Below are 24,118 nucleotides of genomic sequence, written 5' to 3' on the forward strand. Positions count from 1 at the left end.
TCTACAGTACCCCCTTTTTGTCCGTTTTCTATCAATTTTTCGAAAAAATCACACGAACAAAAATGGCTTAGAATTCTGTTTTACATAAGTGTACCAAGTTTCAGAGTGATCCGTCCATAAACAAAAAGGTTTTTCTGGAGGGTATACCTCCCCCTTAAATGCGTCTCAAATAGAATAAAATAATGAAAGCCTCATTGGAATTCGGGTTGAAATTTCATAACTAGAGGTGCGTATCTAAAAAATGTTTTTTTTTTCTGTTTTTCACTTCTATGTTTTGAACCTAATCATAACTGTGTTCTGCAATATTATTATGCTGCCGGTATCTACAAGACTTTGTATATGCCGGCGATTACGAGTCTAAATTGACCAAAAAATAATTTCCACGTGTTCCGCTAAGACTTCTATAGTCAAATTAATACTACCATCATGTTGTTAAAAAAAATTTTAGTTACTTTGGCCAAACCGCGTGGCTCTTGGACGCCGATCCGTCTCTATACTGCGTCTCTGCATGGAACGACCACGGCGCCTTGCACACATCAAGAGACATCAGGCGGCTGTACAGAATCGAGACCCACCCTGGCTACGGCTGGATGATGAAGAGGTCATACTTCGAGGCCGTTGTTCAGGAATGGAAGAACATCACTCACGTGAGTGATAGGCACTGGCAAAAGTTAACAATTTCTTTGTAGAATTTACTTTCAATTCTTTGTTTGTTTGTAGATTTCGATCCTTTTTCTTCAGCTGCACATAGAATTGAGTCACATTCTGCAGCACATTTATTATTCGTTGAGTTACATTAGTGGGAAGGAAAGGAATCAATTCAAGTAGTTTAATATATAATCATTGTCAGGAACATGACTGGGACATATGGATGCGTAAAGCGCACGTGAGGGCGGAGCGCGAGTGCATCGTGCCGTCTGTGTCGCGCAGCTTCCACTACGGCATCGTCGGCGCCCACGTCAACGGGGTGCTCACCCTCGCGCACTTCACCGGCCACCTCATGTCCGCCGCGCGCACGCATGTGCATCTCAACACTGAAGTGTGAGTGCTCACTTCCTTCGAAGTTGAAATAACTGACCAATACGAGTGAAAAAAGTAATTTTTACTTTGGATTATATCGACTGATGACAGATATTTATAGCCGTAAATAAATAGGTGCAAACTTTCTAAACCAACGGAGTTAGTAAATTTAGTTCAACGAGTTCGAATGCAAGTTAGAATTTTTACGATGCAGTGCTTCTTTTAGTTAATTCCTTAGTGTCAATATACCGGGTGGGGCAGAACCGATTGAACAGTTTAGAGCAGTCAGTGCTCGCAGGCAAGGAAGGGGATGGGCGGGCGGGTTGTTTTTTCCAGCCCCTCCGGTATTCCCATTTCAGTAGCNCCATACTTTCAAAACTCGCTAAGTGAACGTAAGTACTTACGCTCTATTTTCTTGTCTATGATTGGTGGATTTTGCTTGAAAGGCCGTCAATGATTGGCTGATGAACTTAAAAATCTCTCAACTTTATTGAAAGTATGGCCCCGGATTATTGCAGAGGTTCTGGCCATACCTCGCCATATATATGTGTGAACGTGCTGTAGGAAACTTCCGAGAACGACTCCGCAACAGTGTGTTGCAGCTAACGGCCTCCATCTTCCTGATATTATTTTCAAAACATAACTATTTTAGATGTTATGTTATGCTAACCTCGAGGGAAATAAACTTTCTTCTTTATGTACCTCCATTACTCTTATTTCGCCTCAAAACTGCTCAATCTGTTCTGCTCCACCCTGTATTTACGAAATATTAATTTATCTGTAGGTAATTACTCAGTTATTGAATGTGTAACAGTTCATTAGTGATTTTTTCCTCAATACAAATGATTATGTTAGCATTGATAATACATTGGAGTAGTTACTAAAGTGAGCCTATCACAACAGTTTTCATAATCGGCTTAAATCATAGGTTACCGATTATTTATCCACAATCTTATCCCGAATCTTGCCATCAAACTTTTGTAAACGATCATATACCCACGGTCGACCATGCATTCTCTAAACCGATAACTCAGGGCTTGAGTGAGTTTTTGAAGGAAAATATTTCTTTGGGATATATAATTTTTACAGCGTAACCCTGAGTTGGGTAAGCTGATACAGTAGACTGCTAGTGTGTATCTCCAGCTCAATTCATATATTAATGCAGAGCAAACGACCATCTCCCACGAGTCATTTCCGGAACCCCTGGCAAAGCGCGTTCGATTAGTTTCAGGGAATGGGTCTTGGCTATCTTAGTAATATCACGCGAATAACACTTTATAGACTGCAGTGTGGGAGAACAGCCGTGCACCAGCAATTTTGTACACCAATTAGCTCTGAATCGGACGCCTTGGATCTCTCCGGACATCGACCCGACCAATCAGCCGTGAACCACTCGGATTTGTTCTCCTCCGGCCTTGCATAAAACCTGCCGTGCACCACTAGGCCGCGGATCGAAAATGACTTCCGGGCATCGTTAAATTACGTAATTTTGCGTCCACCACATCTGAGGTTAGGTTTTAGATAGCATAAGTAGTATATACAGTGAGCCTACCACAACACTTTCCATAAACAGCTTAAATCATAGGTCACCATAACCATTTACCCCAAATCTTGCCCAACAAAATTAACCAATTACCCCCGAATCTGTATAAACAGCTTAACAGGGTACCGATCATGAATCTTACCCAACAAAATTAACCAATTACTCCCGAATCATGAGTTGACAATCATTTACCCCGATTTTACTACACTCTTTAACCGAAAACTCAGGACTTAACCTAGAGCGGTTGCCTGAAAAATACTTCTGTGGAATATATAATTGATTTAAATTTTTGAAATACTTACCAGAACCGGGATGCTCATCTTTATTGATCAACACAAAACTATAAGGTACTATAGCATATATATGTTCCAAAATTTATCGTCCTTCGAAGAGTGGCCGTTCGACCGAGGGCTGGTTCGACGCACGGCCTAGATATGATTGTCCAGAAGCGTTGAAGGCTGCGTTCCGGAAGTCAGAAACCATGATGGTCCATTACATCCAGGGCAGTGATGATTTTCGGCAGGCGACACAGCAGTGCTCATGCTCTTTGCGAGATATTACCACCTCGGAGAACGACTGCATCAGATCCCCCTCTCGAACACATAAGTAATGATTGGCTTAAGAAACATAAATTTGGTAATGAATATTACCAACGTATTCGTCCTCCTGCTCCTGTGAGTATTATGATGAAATTTTCAGTTATTTGGTGGGATCTCAAAATGCAATAAAATCACAGCATAAAGCTCTTCTAATGGATCAAATGCTCTTCGGATATTTCCTACACCTTTTGTATGAAAAACACGTCAAAGAATTTGTGTTTGGAAGTAAACAATTTATCTTATAAACGGTGTTTGCTGACCATATAGGCATCAGCATATCCTACGCAAATTGACTTCGATGGATAGGCAAACTCGGAGATGGGTTTCAAAAATCACATGCTTATCCTTCTCTCACCATCAACTTCTCAAAACGCAAAGGGAGATAACTAATTTACAGAGGTGGGCACTAGCGCGCTACATGTAGCGGCATTTTCAGTAGCGGTAGCGGTAGCGGCTCTACATTTAGGGCAATGTAGCGGTAGCGGTAGCGCCCGCTACATATTTAAGTAGCGATACGAGGTTTTGCCGCTACAGCGCTACCGCTACATTTATAGATAAAGCCTTTAGATTTTACTTAAGGGGACCGGCTACCCTCCAACAAAACTTTTTTGTTTGCAGACGGATCGTTTTGAAACTTGGTACACATATGTAAAACCTGTCTCTTATACACATCTAGATGTGTATAAGAGACAGCAGTGGTACCATTGGAAAGAGCAGAATTCCAGCTTTCAGATGAGCACAAAAACCGAAAAACGCCATAATTGAAAATTTTAGGGTAGCCGGTCCCCTTAAAATTTGCGCTCGCCCGGCGAGCACTGCTCCATCTCATGGTTAGCTATACGCTCAGACATCAACCCCCCGTTATTAACAGCACGCAACCGGTTCAAACCCACTATCCATGACAGCTGATTACCAGACGTCGCTTCTCCATCACTGTAATTCCAGAAGGTCAACAGACATCATCAATTCAAGCGTTGAGTCCCCACAGCATTAAGCTACATCACAAATGCCGTGTTTTATTACTCTTTCCATTTTATCAGAGATGAATTCAATAATTTTTTCAATGTCTTTCATAATTTTGCTAAATAAAATGAGAGTTGATTAATCATCTAATGTAAATCAGGCTAAAAAACACGCATTTAATGTGAAAACTCTTTGGATAATTTGTTTAGGTAAAATGAAAGCAAAGATTGTCAGCACGAATCATTGTAAAGTTTGTAACACAGTAGTTAAAAACCTAAAGAAACGCATAGAAATTAAGAAGTCCCGTAAAGCAATTAACAATTAAATCATATCAAATGAATACTATAATACAAGGACAGAATGCATAATATGCATGAGCAAACAAACGCCCATAGAAAACGTCTAAATGGTTGAATATTGGCCAGTTATTTCTTCTATTGCAATCTCTGTAATTTAGAAGTTAACGATATCGTAATACATGAAGACTTAGATGAACACTTTAGAAATAAATTTGGATGCTTGAAAGGAGAAATTAAGAAAGCTGTTAATGATAAGTACTCAGAACACATTTATCATGATATAAGAACGATCGATCCGAAGTTATTTCTCAGGGATATAACATCTGGAGTTATTCAAGTAATTAAGCAGTCAAAATTCGGTAATATTAAATTACAGTTGTATTTACAGGTTTTGTTTTATAAATTCAAATTAGGTAGTGAGAAAATCTATAATACCGCTTGGTTCAATTCATGCATATGTATAAAATTTTTAAGGATTCACATAAATTTAAATCCAATTAGAGGACTGTATGATAATCTGATGCATAGAATTGAAAAATTTACTAACAACTCTTCTGAATGATCATTAAACAAGTTGCTGAACTTCACAATCAAAATTGTTGAATACAAACCTTTAAGAGGCTCTTGCTATATTGAAATACCCTTAGAAAGTGAGGCATCCAATATATAAGTTAATTGAATAGAATAGAAGTGTCGGCACTGGAGAAATAGGCCCATGGCCTCTTGCCGATTCTTGTAATTTTCGTGACTTGATTCACAAGGGATCCGGCCTTTGGAACTTAATCTTTCCATAACTGATGATTGATTGAGATAGCTGCTGGACTTATTGCCTGATCCGTAAGTTGCTAGGCATTTTAAGACTGAACATATGCTCCTGCATAGCTTCGTCTAGTCTGTTCTTGAAGGCGTTCATACTCGGAGCGTCAACGATGCTATCAGGAAGGCTGTTCCACTTATCGGTGACTCGAAGCGAGAAGAAATGTTGCTGCATGGATGTGTTACAACGCAGTTTTTTAGTTTATAGCCGTGGCCCCTAGTGTTGGTTCTTGTTTCAAATTCTTGTAATCCTTCTGGGACCTTGTTTAATAAACCTTAAAACCAAGATAATATGTGTTTTAAGTGGACGGTTGCCCGCCACTTCTGCAGAGATGAAAAAGTGGTAACAGAATTACGAAAATATTAAAGAAGAAAGCTGAAGAGCTGGATTTTACACATATCGAATTCTCTACGAAAATCGAAGACATCGATAAATTAAGAAAACGAATAATATTTATATAAATGTATATTGCATGAATTATTGTTTGGCTATGTCCACTTCGAATTACTAAAACTATAAATAAAGATGTGGTTTCATTATCGTTAATAACAAATGAGACTAGAAATCATTATGTCTTAATGAAATCTATCTTAATCTTAATGAAGTCCACTTATTCATAAGGTGAGTCATAGAACTAATTATGTATGTCCATACTATCAGCATGCATTTATACGCGAAGACCTACTCAAAAAACAAAAAGATGAGTGCTCTGTTCACACACCCGTCAAATAAGTTTTTAGTGGTGAGAAACTAAAATTCAGGGCCTCTCAAAAGACTATTAAGCATCCTTTTGTAATTTACGCTGATTTTAAATCGATTTTGGTAGGTATTGATTCATATCAACCAGACCCAAAGTCGAATATACTCTGAATATTCAAAAACAATAACCTATTAGTTACTGTTGCTATGCTAAATGTGAAGACGATAGGTACTCAAAATTATTAAATAAATATCCAAAAATGATGTTCAACTTAAAAATATCACTAACACAGTTTGCTATGTCTGTCATGAAGAGTTTACTAAAGAAATCTATAAAGTTAGAGATCACAAACACCTATAACGAGAGACTATATAGAGGTCCAGCACATCTCGAGTGAATTTTTAAAGTCGGAAATCCTAATTTTATTCCAGTTTTTATGCACTCCAATCATGATTCACAGCTGCTCAATAAAAAACTAGATAAAGTGTCTGGTAAAATAAATGCTATACCAGAAACAGATAAAAAATGCATCAGTTTCACACAGGCCATCAAAGTCGGGACTATATAAGTAAAAAACTGGGTGCGAGCGAGACATAACAAGAGATTTAAGATTCTTCCGCACTCTCATATTCATGTCTTCATCGTTGGATGCATATGCCAAAAATTTATAAGAGCATGTGGAATTAAAAAGACATTTCCCTAACAATGAACAGTTTAAATGGATACAAAACAAAGATAATGAAACGTACAAAGTATCATATAGCTTTGTGTTGATCAATAAAGATGAGCGCCCAGGTTCTGGAAAGTATTTCAAAAATTTAAATCAATTATACATCCTAATGAAGTATCTTCCATCAAAACACTTGCTCAAGGCCTGCGTTATCGGTTAAAAGAGTGCATGGTCGACCGTGGGTAAATGATCGTTTACAAAATTTTGATGCCCAAGATTCGGGGTAAGATTGTGGGTAAACGATTGTAACCTAAGATTTAAGTCGATAATGCAAAACTATTGTGATAGGCTCACTTTAATAACTACTCATTGGACGTCATGCAAAAATATTTTTGTTGAATTACAATGTGTTCGAGAGACTGGGTCTAAATGAGCCGCGCTGTTTACGTCGGTTTTGCGCTAAATTGTTGGGTCGAGCGAATTTCTTGTTCATTGTTAACTCACCAGCCTTGTCGGATGTTATAGAGAACCAAACATACCATCAGTAATTCTTTAGTCAACTACTTGTTTAATTAGATTGCATCTTAGGAGATATGTTGTGAAAATGTAAAGATTATCTAATTAAAATTTCATGAACACAATTTCTGAACCAGTCTTCTACAGTCAAATTATGAGCGGCACATATACGAGCTTCTTCTTGGCCCAAGTACCGTATATTTGAACTCTACGTTGAGTCCTTGCCATCCTGAAATGCTCCCGAAGAATTTCACGGTGAGTAGAAATTTTGATATTATTAGATAATCTGAAATTTATAAATATAAGCATACTTAATTTTTCCTTTTTTCTTTTAATTTCGTTTCAAAATATTTACCACAGTTGTTATTCATGTACTGATTTTATCTCAAATACAAATTCTGAAGCAGAATAATCTATTATGCCTAAACGTGGAACATCAGCACTCGAATGATTAGTAACTTAAAGGCTGACATACAAATAGAGTATTTGATCTTATATAAACATTATATAATGAATGTTGTTAACATCCGTTGATGAATGTCGTTTACGTTTAAGTTTTTTGTTAATCATTTCTAGAAGAATCCCTTTGTAAACATTCATGCTATGTAATGCTCACATGACAGTCAGTTAAATATAGTAACAATGCTGTTTATCTACATTTACGATCAACAATGTAAAATGTTATTTATTTTTATGAGTTTAATTTAATGGTTTGGCTTCGAAAAATAGGGCTCAAGATAATTTGTTTCTGACTTGTGTAATATGCCTAAAGTAAGGAATTATGCAAACCAATATAATATTCGTGGATGTTATATTGAAGTAACTGTACGAATTCAATAAAATAATCTATTTCCAAATGAAGGAAGGGCCTCTGGTGGTGGCGTTCGAAATGGTGTCGTCGGACGACCACACTGCGTGGGCCAGGCTGGGAGGTGTAAGTCAGAATGTTGTCTTACAAGCAGCCGTCACGCATTATTCCATCGTCATAGTTTGTTTGCAAAAAATTCTCAATACTTTATGAAGATTCTATTATTTTCATTTAGATTCATTTCTTAACAACCGCGTCGTCATTTATGAGTATGTAGAATCTCTATACTCCATGGCCATACAAGGTACTGGCTTTATTTATTTAAATTAATCAATCATTTACAATTTCTTCCATCCAAGAATAAAGAAGAATCATAAGAAGAATCAGAAAAGATACGGCAATTAACCGTTTTTACCTTTGACCGCCTCAAAATTTGGTTCCAAAAAGAAATTATTTCTGTCATCGCTGGATTCATGATGTTGTGATGACATGTTACACCTAGGCTTGTCAACTCACACCAAGGCGAATCGTAAATAAAATTACACGTCGAGTACATAAAAGTACATAAAATCGCCTACATGCGGGATGTTCTCGCCGAGAAGCCGTCTTATAGCGGAAATTTAAATAACGTATATAGATAGTAGGAAACAACTCTCATTGGCAGCTCTATTAGAGCGAATAAGCTAAAATTATTAGCTAATGTGACGCACTGTTGTATACGTATATATCAAATATTTCATCAGTATATTGAGGGCAAACAATCACATTTCAGGACAACAGAAGATTCATACATAAATACAAATACGTTATTTTGCAGAGATTCATAAATTGATACAAGAAAAAACACCCTGACCATCAAGCGCTTATGTTTGCTGGGAATGGCCAGTAAATGTTATGTTCGGGTTCGGCTCTCGTCGAGAAATTTTTGCACATCAAAGCGGAGCCTTTGAAATTTTGTGATTCTCTAAATTTACAAATCATATGCTTTGCTTTCTACATGAGCTAGATAATCATTTGCGTTTTCTGATGAGTTTCCTAATATTTAGGTATACGCTGCAGAAAATCTTCATAAAGTGATTTTCATATAATTCATCACTTTCTCTTAAGAAGTTAATGCTACTTGAAAAACTATATAGAAAAATATTATATTATCCCAATATAATATGAAAGAACTAAAATAAGTACAAATACTAAATTTTTCCTACATTAATATTTTATGGGAGTTAACAACGTGTTCACAACAAGTAAAGAACGTGCGAAGCGTTTGCAGTGTCCGTGGGAATCAATATTGCATTCATGCATATTGCTGTTCTTAAATTATAAATTTTTCTACCAATTTTGCCGCTCTGGAGGGTTAAGAGTTAATTATTTCGAATTGCAGTGTAGTCCGTATTGACAGAGTAGTTGAGCAAGTGGGCTCAATTTTTGATAGCGAAAAAAATTGAATCGCTATTCTTATGGTCGGAGTTGAACAGATTCATGTGAAAAATTCGTATTAAAAACTTTGTTTCTCATGAAATAGCCTTCAAGTATTTATCTGGCTACTCACAGTGCCATGGCTTGTGGAACCTGGATACGAGAGGCCATCACCGCGGGCTTTTCCGGTTTGATTATTACAACACATCAGTGATGGCCATTGGCTACCCCTTCAGTGAATACAGGTTTTTATAATTCTCTTGCTTTTATTTAGTTCATTAATTAGAATAGCTTCATTAACAAAATTTTTATATATTTTATTCTCTAAGGTGGTAATTAGCCTTATTTGATCTATGTCTTATTCAAATTAATCCAGAAATATTTACAGTGAAGTAAATGTTATCTGGGTCTTTCGATGTCACTACTATCTTCATAAGCCTTCCGGTAAAGTGGCATTTCATTTATTTAACATGTCCAATATCTCATACGTCACTCACACAGCCTTCATTTCTCTAAAAAGACTTAGGAAAGTAGCAGCATTATATCAACTTCCATTTTCCTTATATGGCGGTCATTTAAATGTTTTCCTTGTACATATCACGCTTCCTTGAAGACTTCCTTCTTCCTTCCACCCACATCTACTCTGCTAAAGCACTACTCGGCAAATTCAATGTTTCTGTTCAATGACGTGGTGTGTTAAATGCATCATCCACTCTGAGCATCTAACAGCTTTGTGGAGAGTGCGTCACGTCATTTGGCTGACTAGTTCAGTTTCACATTCACTTTGTACTTTACATCCCAGTACACACTGGGTACTATACCCCCTGGGTACATCCCACTGGTTACTATATAAAGACAGGTTGTTTTCAATCTATTGAGGAAGGCTCGTGGTTTAACAGTTTTTAGCTTCATTATGCTATTCTCAACATCTATATAAATTCTTTACATATATATTATCCCATAAATTAGTCTATACCATCCTCGTCTTCCACCCTTACCACTCATTGCCTCTCTATCACTTCACTCTTCGTATTCTTCTCCGGTCTACATACGTTTCAACCAACAAACGGGTGAAAATACCTCTCATTGTTTCAGCTGGATACTGCCACCACATGTACACGTGATCCGCTCATTAGAAAATGATGAAGAGCGGGAGAAACTTGGTAATTTGGCTCGCCAGAATCGGATGCGGTTCCGCGTTCATGACTTGGAGCGATTTGTTCCAGCGCTTCTCGTCGAAGCCTTCAGCCCAAGACCCGTGTATCTGTCTGCCGATGGATCTTTTAATTTTTAATTCAATTTAAATTCTTAGTTAATTTGCGATTTAAGCATACAAGTGATATCAATTCTTTAATAGCTATATACTAAGCGCCGCGCTTGTGTTGCATGAGGCATGGCCCCTGTCAATCGCTAGCTCGTCAATCGGTCAAGAAGCGCAGGCAGAGGCTGCAAAGCGCCTCTGCATGCGCTTTGAGTCACTTGATTCTCGTGTTTTGCCCCTAGTGTGAACGGGCCTTTAGAAGAGAGATATTTTGGGCTGGCAGTAATAGAAATTCAAACGGTGATGAGATAGTAGAAGTGAATTGACAAGTTAATGTAGGTTGGTGTTTATTATCAGAAAGAACGCTTTAGTAACATTCCCCACTCTTAAAATGGGGAAAATAAAAGTATTCAGAACTACGGAAATTACTCTGACACTGCCATTTCACGTTGCTTGAGTGAATTCAAGAGTTTTTCCTACTCGAATAATAGACCATGTAGGTGGTATGGAACTAAAGAGGCCTGTACCTGGTGATTGCACTAATGTAATATCGGACTTTTTTTATTTATTTTTTAATACCGGACTATTTGGTTTAAATTTCGGTTTCATATTTTTATTTCAATTTTCTTCATGGAGGGGACTAAACATAAGGAAAATCCGTAAATATTCATATTAATATACAAATTAACGAATATTGTAGTTTTACCAGGTACAGAGTATAGCCACATTAATTTTACCCAATTTTATGCGCCGTGGAAATATTTAAAACTTGGAGTGGTAGATTGAGAAGAGTCAATGCCTCGCACGAGGAAAATGTACCTTCAATATCAACTACTAAGTAACCTGTTTGTTGTCCATCACTACTGAAGGTACAGGCAGGAAAAAATCCCCATTATTTCTTTACCTTGATCGCCATCAGGAAACGTGAACTGAGAGCCTAGATCAGTGGCATACGTGCAGCATAAGCACAAATTTCATCGTCAATGTTTCGCGTTGAAATTTTCTTGTAGTTGAAGTGAGTTTTGCGAAAAAAGTTCGTTAATTCAAGTTTCTGATTGTTGTCGAGCCGAAATAATCACAGATTTTGGCAGTTTCAGTCGCGATTTCTCTAAAGAAGTGAAAAGTTGTGTTCAAGAATGACTATTAGTTGTATAATTAAGAATGATTTAATAATTTTGATCCAGTAGTTCCCAACAGTGCGCTAGGGTCCATCGCTGTGAAAACATTTTCATCTATTTTTAATCCAATTTCTGATGTAGTTCACCTCGTTTTATATGCTCTGTTAAATTTGGAGTTTTTTGCGAATTTAATATACATATCTAGATTTACTTATCTATTTACCTACTATTCCTATTAATATTGCATTGAAGTGAATGTATGAAATTTGTGTTTAAGGAAACTGTTTACCAGCCCTGTGAAATTTGTGAGGCTGTAAAATAATTGAGCAAACGAGCCACGAAAAATTTAAGTGTAATTTTCAAAGTGCAATGTGCTTCTTGCTTACTCAAAACATATTTCATCTCACTGACTTCTTTGGAAGAAAATGCTAACTCAAAAGTCAGCTGATATCACTTTCTGAAATAATTGAACGGGTAGCACAAAGATAAAATGACGGTTTTCACTTTGATTTTGGGTGAGTTTTTTATTATTGGGTAGTCAATTTTTGTATCATGCTGTAACAATCTAATTTTGGTTCGCAATATTATACCTGTAACGTATATTTATTTATGAATCTTCAATGAATAATTTCAATATCCTTACTCTAACCGATTAGCGATCAATGCTCGATGAATTTCATTTCTGAAGGTTTTTCTTCGACTATACGTAATGGTCAATAAATTTTCTCGCGTTAATTATGAGAAATTCAACAAGTCAATCTGACATCATCATGCTGGAGCAGAAAAATATTTGCTGTGAATTTTAGCAATTATTTGCGTTTTACAATAATTTTGTTAATATCCATGTTGTATACTAATGAATTGTCATCAATCGGCATTATAGGATAGAAGACAATATGGAAGAGTGAGAGTATTGTATTATTCGAACTACAGGCTGCCAGGCACTCATGACTTTTTTCATATAAGTATATATAATTGAAAAATTCTTTATTAATTATCAAGTAAAAAAGTATTTTACAACGTTTGAAATTGAGATTTTGAAATTATGCAGGAGCGAGAGCGGAAACCACGAACATGACTAATTTCTTATAACGTTAATTTTCTTACTTAGAGCCAAAAGCCATCGCAAGGAAAATAGTTAACTTAATTAAGGAAAACAAGCTCTTTTCAACAAGCTACCTCATAAATCGTCTTGATTAATCAAAAATCTAATAACCTTAGAAAACGCCAAGATAATAATTAACGCCGTATTTTTATTGGGAACGTTTCTAAAAGCGGCTCCATCATGGGTTCGGAAATTTTTGTAGAAGCCAGGTTTGAAAATTTTCCAAGGTTAGGGAATTTTACTCTATCTTCGCCTCCTCTAAATCACTTCTCCAAACTCCCAAGGCAGTCCTTTGGGTTCAACAATTTTTGAATTCTACTTGTCCGAACTTTAAAATTGAGTGTTTTGGAAACACAGATCAAGCATAAACTTTAGTTTCGGCAAGTTAACAAAATCTCTGTAGTTGTCTGGAACTAAGAGCACTTGATGTCGCCATTGGATCAATTCAATCTTGAAGTTCGTCTTCTGAATTCTGTCGAAATCGTAAGCTGTTTCATGATATACTGTTGCAAGTTAATGATAATTTATTTGTGAGAAAAGTTTGCCGGAAATCTACAGACGTGGAAGTTACACACGAAGTTAATGAAGACCCACAGCGTTGGAAAACGAGCACCATAAGCAACCTCATATAACGAGCGTTCAGCACCCTGAACTTCCGCTAGTGACTCAAAGATCAAACTCTGAACGTGCAAACAAATCTGGCAAAAAATCGACATGTGAATAAAACAATCAACAAAAATTTTAGATTATCCATTACGACAAAACCGAGTTTACAACGAATCAGTGCAAATCGGAAACATCCACTACAAAATACAAATAAACAGCGGTTACCGGTTAGATGAACGAGTTAGGATGGACGGAATCAAGCATATACAATTACGGATTCAATTAAATCTACTTTAATCAGAACTATCTGATGAAAAATAATTCTTGCAACAAAATTTGAATTTAATGCTTGCAACTTTCTGTACGGAGGGCCAAAGAGTAAAAAAATGAGGGAGGCTAAGAAATAGGCCCACGGCAACAGGCCATGGGCCTATTTCTTCAACGCCGACACTTTTATTCTATTCTAACAACGAAATTAACACCAGTGAGGCACTGGAAACTTACACAGCATAGTTTTGCGGTGCACCGGTACACCGATGACTGACGATAACTGAATCCACCGTCACCATGGATGAGTCTCCAGCTATCAACTCACAAACCGCCCCATTTGTCAGGATTTTTCAATTATGTTTAAGTAATTTTGAGTTTTAGGTTTCGAATTGTGTCCAAGATACAGTTACTAGCTCGTACGTCATATTGGAATTTCAATATTAACCGTGGTAGAATCTGCATTCAAATTAATGTTCATTCGAAACTTTGTGTTACTAAAATAAAATGCTCTACTGTAATTTTATCGACAAACTTAAAAATTCAAATCCTTTCAAATGTTTCATTCGCTGAATTGAATGAATCGTAGTTTTCCAACTAAAGTTTCATTAAAGAATAACTTTTGCCGAACAGGACTTAAATTGGGAAGTTTGTACAAAATTTGTGTACTTATCTCTTGGCTCAAACATTTATTCCCGGTTCGCCTAGTTATTCAACTACCCTTTTAATTGGTCCAATTTATTCATATTGAAAGCATAGTTAAATAAATGGTAATTAAAGATTTCTCAAGCCGAACTCAGATTAAAATTTACTATACTTTACAGCGCTTATGATCGTCGGACTAGCAGAAGGAGGCCGACATCTGGACGTGGAGGTGATGTCAAGCAGGCGAAATCTGAGGGTTACTTTGAACTCTGTTCAGGTAATTGAGGCGCAGCTTAATTCAATGCCAATATTGATTAATTTAATTAATCTGAATTAATTTATTAATTTAGATTAATTTAATCGGAGTTACTTCAATAACACTGTACTTATGTAATTGATTACCCTTTTGTAAAAAATCCAAGTTTTAGAGAGAGCTACTAAGCTATCCTATTTTGAATTTATTCGGAATACTTTTCATATTTCATATGGAATTAGAAGAATTCGTGTCATGCTTTACAACGAATAACGCGTAACTAAATTCAATGTATTTGAAAGGAATTGCATTTGCCCAAAATGAAGTTTGGGAATGTGGACATAATAAAGAGGCATGAAAATTACTATTAATTTATAAGCATTTGCGCGTTCATTTATAAACATTAACTCTTGGCTTATCAGCTACGATTTTTTTTGCCTAAATCGAACAACTGTTTGCATAGGTCCTCGATGCTCGGATCGGCACGCTGCTCAATGACGGAACACAAGCCATGGGTCTTCATCTGCTGACGCTCAATCAACATTCTGGAGCCGTAATTATGAAGAAGTACGGAGCAACTTATGCGCTACTAGTGAATCTCATTTATTATTCATGCATTGAATTAGGGTTCAAGGACAGCTTTCATGAGGCTGTGTCAGTCATTTAAAAACAATATGATATTTGATATAAATTTGCATCGAAATGCCAGTTCAGGATATAGTTGAATCCTGTCATCTCTGTAGAGGTGTGGGAATATACATATTTCACGAAAGATAGTTGTTAGTTTGAGAAATTAGATCTCATTATATATTCTTCTCATTTCAACCAAATTTTTAATATTAAAAAGTTTGAATTCTTTTACGTATGAAAAGATGTGTTTGTAGTTAACCATAATAAGTTTGGGAGTGGAATTTGCTTTTCAGAACGTTCAACACAACTGAGTTCGCAGCTGGCTTGGCACTGTATCCCGTGCTGACGTCGATAGCGGCAGGCAGGATTGCAATATTCGCAGTTTTGGTAGGAGCTCCGTAAGGTTCGAGTAAATAACATTTCATTTAGATTTAACTTTAATGCTTTAGAGTTGGATAATTTCATTGGTAATGGCTTCAGAGATAGTTTTTCCAAATCTTAACATTCATCTTATATTAACGTCATATGGATGAGTGAACTTAAGGTCTAATTGAAACCGGGTGACTGCGCCTATTGCTTGTTTTGTAGTAGGTACATGAAAAAGCATTTAAACCCCAAACCGCAGAAGTTCAAGCAAGCAAATTATTCAAGCAGCAAAGTATGCGTAAGCATTAAGTTTGTTGCGCGTGATAGGCAGAAGCGAGCTTGAACTTGGCACGAGTCACGAGGCAGCTCCTGGCGGGCTTCGGCGTTCACTCTGCGTCGGTGCTGCGGGTGCGGAATTACTTGGCCTGCGTGCTGACGGTGGGCGGTGTTACCCACGGGGACGCTGCTGTGCTGGACGCCGACACCATCTCCCTCAATACCTTCGCGTCGCCTGTGATATTCCACGCTGTGATCCCTTTGTCTGATCCAGGTGACGTTTGTCTTCCTTCGACAATTTAGATTTTGACCGATGCTATTTTGGTAAAAGTTCCCGCATATAACTGGAGATATATTTTTATAAAGTATAGAGCCCAAATGGTATTTACCGGCTCGTCGGAATTAAATGCTAATCGCAATATGAAATATAAATAGAAGCATGTGCAGGCGCGAGAAAAGCTTTTTCGTACGAACATTCGACTCAATAAATGATTTATCAATTTTCCATAAGATTCCTGTTCATGGATGAAAGACAACAACAAGAGGAAAAAATTTTGCAGTCAGTACGACGGGTACGGAGATTTCTGCGACTGCGAAAATCCCTTGCCACTTGACTTCCCCAAACAAAAAGTAAGAAATTTATTAGGAAAATGTAATCAATAATATCTTATACAAGGTTGAGAATTTATTATTAAACTTATTCTTCTCCACTGCAGCGATCTATACGAATTCTGCAAGTTAAAATATCTGCGACATTATTAAATATATTAATATATTATATATAAACAACTTATTTTTCTCCTTTTTATTCGAAAGAATTCAGGAATGTCAAATTTTGATTAAGTATTTTTGAAAACATTTAAGTTGGCGAACAGCGTCATCGAAAACATTCCTGTGTTGATCATCGCTGGGAACAGGCCTACTGAGCTCTACAGGTGTGTCTGTCATCTCTGTCGCTACTTTCATTGAGATTATACCGATTTAATTTTACTGTCGTATAAAAAATTGATCGGTATAACTATTAGAAGCGTAGCGCATTCGTATCTAACAAAAGTTATAAAAAGAATGATCTGACGACCTTAAAACGTAAAAATTCGAGATTTAGCATTTGAACATGAATTCAGCATAATTTTTGGTGTGCCTTAGATTACTAAGTAAGTAAAAAAGTAAAGAAGTAAAAAAATTGCAAATGCTTGCGTATTTTGCTGAAAGATTCGGTCAGAAATAGTGCGTTGCTTGCATTGTCAGCACTTATGTTCATGCCCCAAGCATTAGCCTCTCCTGCCTCTCGTGCAATTTACCCTGTTCCATATTTAAAACATATTACTATTATTATTAAAGTCTACATCATCTCAAAGGTCAATTAGGTCTCTGCTGGAACAGCCTGGAGGAGCTCCGGAGAAGATTTTGGTGACGGTAGAAGGAGATTATCCGGAAGTGTTTCAGCTGCTTAATTTATTGCAGGTTTGTTACGAAAAATCAGCATAATTATGGAATGCGTTCAAATTTAAAAACTGGGGAAATTTCAATGAAATCAGAATAAAACTGCGAAGTCTCACTTCAATTTAATACAAAATTTGATAGTTGGTTACGTGACGATAAACGCATGCAATATCCAACCATCCAACGTGGAAATCATAAATGAACCTTTAATAAACACTTGATGGGGTTTTTCCTTGACGGGTTCATTTATCTTTCGAGCCATCGATCGATAATTAGAACATTGGAAATTAGTTCGTACAATATTCATGTTTCGTTGAGAGAAATTTAACCTTTTTGATTTTATACAAATGTATGACTTATTTACTGAAAAATTTTCAAGAAAATTCGTGTATTATCGTACCCACTCAATACGATGAAAGATAAATTTTACTGAAAATGACGCTACGGAACAATGCCACGATATCATTACGTAAATGATTACCGAAAATAATAACTAATTCATTACAAAGAGTTCTTATTGATAATTTTTCAGATTCGCTATCAGTCATTTCGTCCCGCTCTTGACTACTCCACGCTTTTGGACTTGAACGACACTCGCGTTTTTTATGCTGCCAGAATTTCCAGGCATTACCACGATGCTCTACAATTGGCATTCAGACTCCACCCTAATGCACCAGCCGTCATCCTCTTAGAAGAAGACTTGATTGCATCTCCAGATTTCCTGAGGTTTACGTATATTAGTTAATTAGTTTGAGCCTAATCTGTGCGAATAATTCAGCGATATAGATAATGAACTGAGATTGTAAACAAAGCAGTATTCATACTGTGAGGTGGCGAAGTGGTTGAGAACAGCAAGATTTATAGGAGAGTTGGCGAATGTTAGAGAACAGCAAGATTGGTGCCCTGGATTGAGGGTTAGATACGCAATTCGCTGTGGAAACTCTGCAATGGCTATAATCAGCACGAGGCCAGAAATCAAATAGCGTAATATTTATGGGGTGTAATCACGAAATGAATTGTGATTCAAATTTCAAAATTTAGAGTTATGTCAATCAAATACTGGAAACGATTGCTATAAATGATTTTGTGCGTTATAGTTTTCGTGTTTTTATAAAGACTCTTGCTCAAATTTGCTCGATTTTTTCTCGAACGATGATTGCATTTTTACCACGTTGAAGTGCTTTCATGGTAAAACAAACGGAATGGATAGAAAAAATGGATTCAGGCGCAAAATAAATCATTAATAATGCAACGGATTTTAACACTGATTCACCATAGCATCTCGATATATAGCTGCTCTTTTTCCCAGCGGTTGGAATTAAAATACTGAAATATATTCTCAGCTATCTTTTTCTAACCTTAAATGAGTCGAGATTAGAAACGATTTATGTTTGAGCATTGTCTTTTTAACCTGCAATAAAAATTTGCAAGCGAATAGAAATACTTCGGTCAGTAATTTTCTAAAATCTTTTTTTTTTTTGACAGATCGAACTTTTTCCATTGCTCAATTGTCCATCAAGGATTGCACCTAAGCTTAACCTTGGACATGTATCGTCTTTGCCAGGATGTGATTTGCACCAGTAAATGCGCTGATTCCGTCGTTTTGACATTCAGCTAATCCAAACAATTTAACGAAATACTAGCCATATAAGTTAATTTATAAATATTATATGCGATTAGTATGAAACACTCACAGTTCGTTACAGCAGAAACCTTTTTTGCATAGAAGTTTATTAGCTACGCTTCCCACAAAAAATCATCAGGTATGCCATAATCGCTTCAATTTTCCTACAGTTTCTTCAACCAGACAGCGTTTTTATTGGCTTCAGACCCAAGCCTGTATTGCATCAGCGCCTGGAACGATCTTGGAGCCTTACACACTTCCAGGGACACGGGGCTTCTTATGCGCGTGGAGACGATGGTCGGTAACGGCTGGATGCTCACTCGACGCATCTTCCAGGAGGTCGAAGGCACTTGGCCCATGAATGTAGGAGAGGTGAGTGCAGCGACGAGAGTTATTGATCTTCAGAGAAATGTGTAAATGAAGGGAAATACAGGAGAAAATTTCAAGATTTTGACGTAATGATGAAGTGAAGCCAAATAATGCAGTGTGAGTACCAGACGAAAGACTCCTGAAGGCTGGAGCTTCAAAGATCTTTCTCTGAACAGCTGAAGTCTAAGAGCTTTAATAGATTAGTTAAAAAACTAATGTTTTAAATATGGATATGTGACTAGTAATATGCGCACTAAAAATTATTCTTGAGCTGCTAGATGACAAAGATAAATCAGGAGAATCGAATTTTTGTAAATTTTGTGTAAAAATTTAATATACACCCGAATAAGAAATGTATTTGAACTATAACATAAGATAATGAATCTCTATGACATTTTTAGCTTGAACTACAGTAGAAAAGGTAAAAGCTGATGAATTCAATATTGATTTATAACATACTGGCACTAGCATGTTGGACCGGAATATATTAATTGTACAGTTTGAAAAACGTATTACGTTTTCTAAAACCCGCCAGCTCGAACCCCCAATCCCTAACCCATGCAGTAGGCAATTTTGAAGATTTACCATAATTTAAGGAATACCAATGCAGACCCACTTCCAGTCTTATTCAAGTTCAATTCAGAAATTCAACGAAAGCTAGAACTTTTTACTTTCGGAACGAAACGTTGATTTGCCAAACTAAAATGAAAAAAACATTTAAAATTGTCGAATATAATTTTCTCTTCACTTTTTTATGGCTTATGATTCACCTAAAATGAAATTTTAATCCCAGTTAATATCTGGAATCTATAAATGTCCCGGATACGATCCCCAATATGTTTTCAGCACCAGGTTTCAATTTTGAACTGAACATGCTTGACATACGGGAACATGCCTGACATACGGGAACATGCTTGACATACGGGAACATGCTTGGCATACGGGAACATGCCTGGCATACGGGAACATGCTTGACATGCGGGAACATGCTTGACACACGGGAACATGCCTGACACACGGGAACATGCTTGACACACGGGAACATGCCTAACATAAGGGAACATGCTTGACATATGGGAACATGCTTGACACACGGGAACATGCCTAACACACGGGAACATGCTTGACACACGGGAACATGCCTGACACACGGGAATATGCTTGACATACGGGAACATGCTTGACCCACGGGATCATGCTTGACACACGGGAACATGCTTGACCTACGGGAACATGCTTGACGTACGGGAGCGTGCTTGACATACGGGAACATAGTATACCTGACATACGAATACGTGCTTGACATATGAGAACATACAGGTATTATTGACATAAGACAAATTTGGGTCTCACATTCAGCTTCCTACTTCAAGAATTAATATATATTTTCTCAGGGCGACTGGGACATGTGGCTGCGGATAGACGAGAACGCGGCGCAGAGAGAGTGCGTCATTCCTGCCGTGTCGCGAGTGTTCCACTACGGGCTGACTGGCGCCCACGTTAGAGGGCCGATGACGATAGCCCACTTCGCAGGACACCTCACAACTTCACAGCCAAACATTTGGCTCAAGGATACACACAAGTGAATTGTTGCGTCGAGGATGAAGCGTTTAAAGATTGAACGGTCACATAAAAACACATAATAGGGGATGACGAGCGTATTTTTCGAATGAGAAGATATGTGCCTCCCAGTTGGAAGTTCATCTGGAAAGGCTAAATGTCGGAAACAAGCTTTCAAAGGAAAACTTTTAGCAGTCGCTAATATTTATTTTATCGAGTGTATATACTCTCATATTGACATTTTTACTGCTGAATTCATTTCGAGTAACGGATATATTTATTTCTGCATTAAAACATAGAAGCATCTATCTACTTGGGTTTGCAATCTACATATAGAATGGGATTCTAGGGACAGTTAGCCATATGATTAGATGAAAATAAATTTATTGTAAGGATGTCTGCAGAGTTTAGATGAGATAGATAGACCAAAAATAGAAGAGGCGGCATGCAAAAAGATTTAGATAAATGCGCCAATTAAGTATAGTCATTTTTCTCCTCTTTCTATGCTTGTAATTATCTAAAGGCGTTCTATAATTAAATGAACTTGACTTCGCTGCTTCAAAATTTCTCCGGAAATATTTAAAAAGGACTTGTCAAAACGGATGAACGTTGGATATTTGTTTCGCGGATAATTCGGAAAATTATAAACTATAACTTTTGTGAGCCTGTGAAAATTTGAGTGAAATTTGATTTTATATAACAACCACAATACATATTGAGTTTATTATGGTTAATTCCTGAGTATATCAACAAAATTTGATGATATATTCTCTGCTTACAGATTAGTCCAGACAGAATACGAGAAAAGTATCTATGAGTTGCTGGAGAGCCCAAACATCGTCTTCCACAATACTTCGCTGTCGCCATGTAATAAAAACTACCTTCCAAAAAATTTCACGGTGGGTTTGACTAAACTTTAAAGAAAATCAGCTAAAGGAATTAATTAAATGTTGAAGTAGTTCATAAAGAATCATAAAACGAAGTATCTCATGATATAAAAATTAATCTGGAATTGATTTGAGTAGATTGATCAGAATGAAAAATTAATTACTGCTTACAGCTGCGAGTAGTTTCAAAATTACATTTTAATAAATTTAATCTGTCTTTCTTTAAAAAGAAATTGCGGAAAATATTCCCAATAATCCTAAAAAACTACTTCATCTTATATCGCTCAACGCGTAACTGGCCGATCAGTGCACTCAAATGCTTTATCTGATGTTAATTTTGAAATTAATATTGAAAATTTCCAATAAAACTGTTTTCCTTGGTTAAATGATTGATCCAAACATTTTAGTTGAGCAAGAACAACTGTTGTAGGAGAATCATATGGTAGAGAATTAAACATATCTGTTCAACAAAATGGTTCAAACATCAAAGTTGTATCGTTAATTCTTTAACATTGTTATTATTGAACAAGTGAGATGAACAAAACTCACACTATCATATACATCATTTAGAGAAAAAAACCTATTTGATGCAAATTTTATAGTTCAAAGAAGAATTTTAATCCTGGAATTACAAATTTAGTCCAGGAGCTGCTCTAAATTACTTTAAAATAATGTAAATACTTCGTATCTTCACAGGAAACACTTGTGATATTTTTTGAAATGACGCAAGGCCTTGATAAGGCAGGCTGGGCACTTCTGGCAGCTGTAAGTATAAAACATGAAAGAAAATTCTTGCAATTAAATAAATGGGAAAATTTATGCCCGAAATATGTGGCAGGTTTAGATCTAGATGTATTCATATTGTACTTTCGACTTGCAAAGTGAGCGATTCTAGATTTTCCTGCCCCCATTTTTTGGCCGTGTCGACTTATAACTTTTTATGTTAAATGTGTTTGAGCGAAACATTGTTCTTAAAGGGAAAAATGTCTGTCTGTACAGGTAAACCAAAAGGCAGTATTGAACTTGTAAAACTTGACATTGTTTCCAAGCCATTAATGTTACTAAGCCATTAATGTTTTACAGTGTCTCGGGTTGTGGCACCTAGACACCAGGGGCCATCACAGAGGTTTATTCAGGTTCAACTATTACAATACAACTGTGCTGGCCATTGGATACCCTTTCAGCGATTACAGGTATACTGACCGACAAATTTTCTTCCTAAATGATTTCAGGTAAGGCAGATATTTGTTTAAATTGGGTTTTATTGCGCATGGTTCTTTAATTATTTAGTCTGGTGAGTGGCGCCGTTATTCAGATTTTAAAAAGAGCAAAATTACAGCTTCGGAAAGTTTCAAACACTTTATCGCAAATTATTTCTTCGCACAGCCACTGCTTCCAACAACTGATATGTTCAAATGTTTGCATTTGATCATGCATGGCTCCTCATGGGTGCTGGCACTTGGTTTTGACATTTTTAATACATTTAATTGAAATTTTATACAATGTTAATGGGATTTTACTTGAACCCGGACATAAAAACACTTTTAAAACTAATTAAACGTTCTTAGATGTAAAATATATACATTAATCTCTGATTTAATTGCAGAAAGTGACTAAGTTTTTAGCTCCGGAAAATGTTCAGGAATAAAATGAGGATTATGAGTTTATATCTCTTCTTAACTTTTATCTGCAGACTTGATCGAATTTTCCTATTGTTTCAGTTATTTAAAGCCCCCTAAAATCTGCATGCCGAAGAAAATAGAGACTACAACCGAACTGCAGCTGCTGGACACTCTTGTTGTTGAAAACCGACGGCGGCACCGCGTGGCAGACTTGGAAGAATTTCTCCCTAGCCTCATGCTAGACGTTAGAATACCCTCATTTGCTTATAGTTAGTATAATTAGTATAAGCAGGGAATTACTTAGTACTTATAGTTAGTATATGCAGCGAATAACTTAGTAGTTATAGTTAGTATATGCAGAGAATAACTTAGTACTTATAGTTAGTATAAGCAGAGAATTACTTAGTACTTATAGTTAGTACAGGGTGTACCAGAATTAACTGACCCTTTTAATTTGTTAATAAATAAAAAACTAAGAACGTTATGAAGTTGAAACTTGTTTTATTTAAAAGAAGAACATTTTCATGGTAATATTGTATCATAGTTACGTCATTATCCTGTATAGCTTGATAAATAATAATGTCACTTGTTTGCTATAATCGCAAGTTCACTAAAAACTTAAAAGCAAAGAAAACTCCACAAAAATTCATAGTATCTTTAAAGAAAACGTTTCGGAGTCCAGCTCCATCGTCAGTTCGAAAATTCTAGAACACAGATAAATCAGTAATTAGTACA

General features: G+C 36.5%; 2 protein-coding genes across 3 annotated transcripts in view; both read left to right on the top strand.

Moving 5' to 3' along the window:
• LOC108681450 (protein O-linked-mannose beta-1,2-N-acetylglucosaminyltransferase 1-like) overlaps nucleotides 1–8,148 on the top strand; it is a 36,856-nt gene extending 28,708 nt beyond the window's left edge. Inside the window, exons 7-10 of the mRNA XM_047882884.1 lie at nucleotides 449–647; nucleotides 851–1,041; nucleotides 7,265–7,382; nucleotides 7,990–8,148. Of these exons, the coding sequence (XP_047738840.1) occupies nucleotides 449–647; nucleotides 851–1,041; nucleotides 7,265–7,382; nucleotides 7,990–8,148 (667 nt within the window). The remainder of the gene's footprint in view (nucleotides 1–448; nucleotides 648–850; nucleotides 1,042–7,264; nucleotides 7,383–7,989) is intronic.
• Nucleotides 8,149–11,199: 3,051 nt separating this feature from the next.
• Nucleotides 11,200–23,824, top strand: LOC108681448 (protein O-linked-mannose beta-1,2-N-acetylglucosaminyltransferase 1). Of its 2 annotated transcripts, none has more exons than XM_018170476.2 (15): nucleotides 11,200–12,245; nucleotides 14,533–14,630; nucleotides 15,070–15,173; nucleotides 15,530–15,623; nucleotides 15,930–16,152; nucleotides 16,390–16,508; nucleotides 16,743–16,813; nucleotides 17,237–17,342; nucleotides 17,854–18,047; nucleotides 19,116–19,317; nucleotides 20,709–20,896; nucleotides 21,656–21,773; nucleotides 22,458–22,526; nucleotides 22,845–22,954; nucleotides 23,483–23,824. In XM_018170476.2, exons 1-15 carry the CDS (start codon nucleotides 12,221–12,223, stop codon nucleotides 23,655–23,657), a joined length of 1,896 nt encoding a protein of 631 aa, XP_018025965.1. In that variant the 5' UTR covers nucleotides 11,200–12,220; the 3' UTR covers nucleotides 23,658–23,824. The 2 variants fall into 2 exon arrangements, with proteins under 2 accessions (XP_018025965.1, XP_047738841.1); XM_047882885.1 differs by having other exon boundaries at nucleotides 11,200–11,627.
• Nucleotides 23,825–24,118: the final 294 nt, after the last annotated feature.

Source organism: Hyalella azteca, unplaced genomic scaffold (genome assembly GCF_000764305.2).
Source record: "Hyalella azteca isolate HAZT.00-mixed unplaced genomic scaffold, Hazt_2.0.2 contig11549, whole genome shotgun sequence".
Classification (NCBI taxonomy): domain Eukaryota; kingdom Metazoa; phylum Arthropoda; class Malacostraca; order Amphipoda; family Hyalellidae; genus Hyalella; species Hyalella azteca.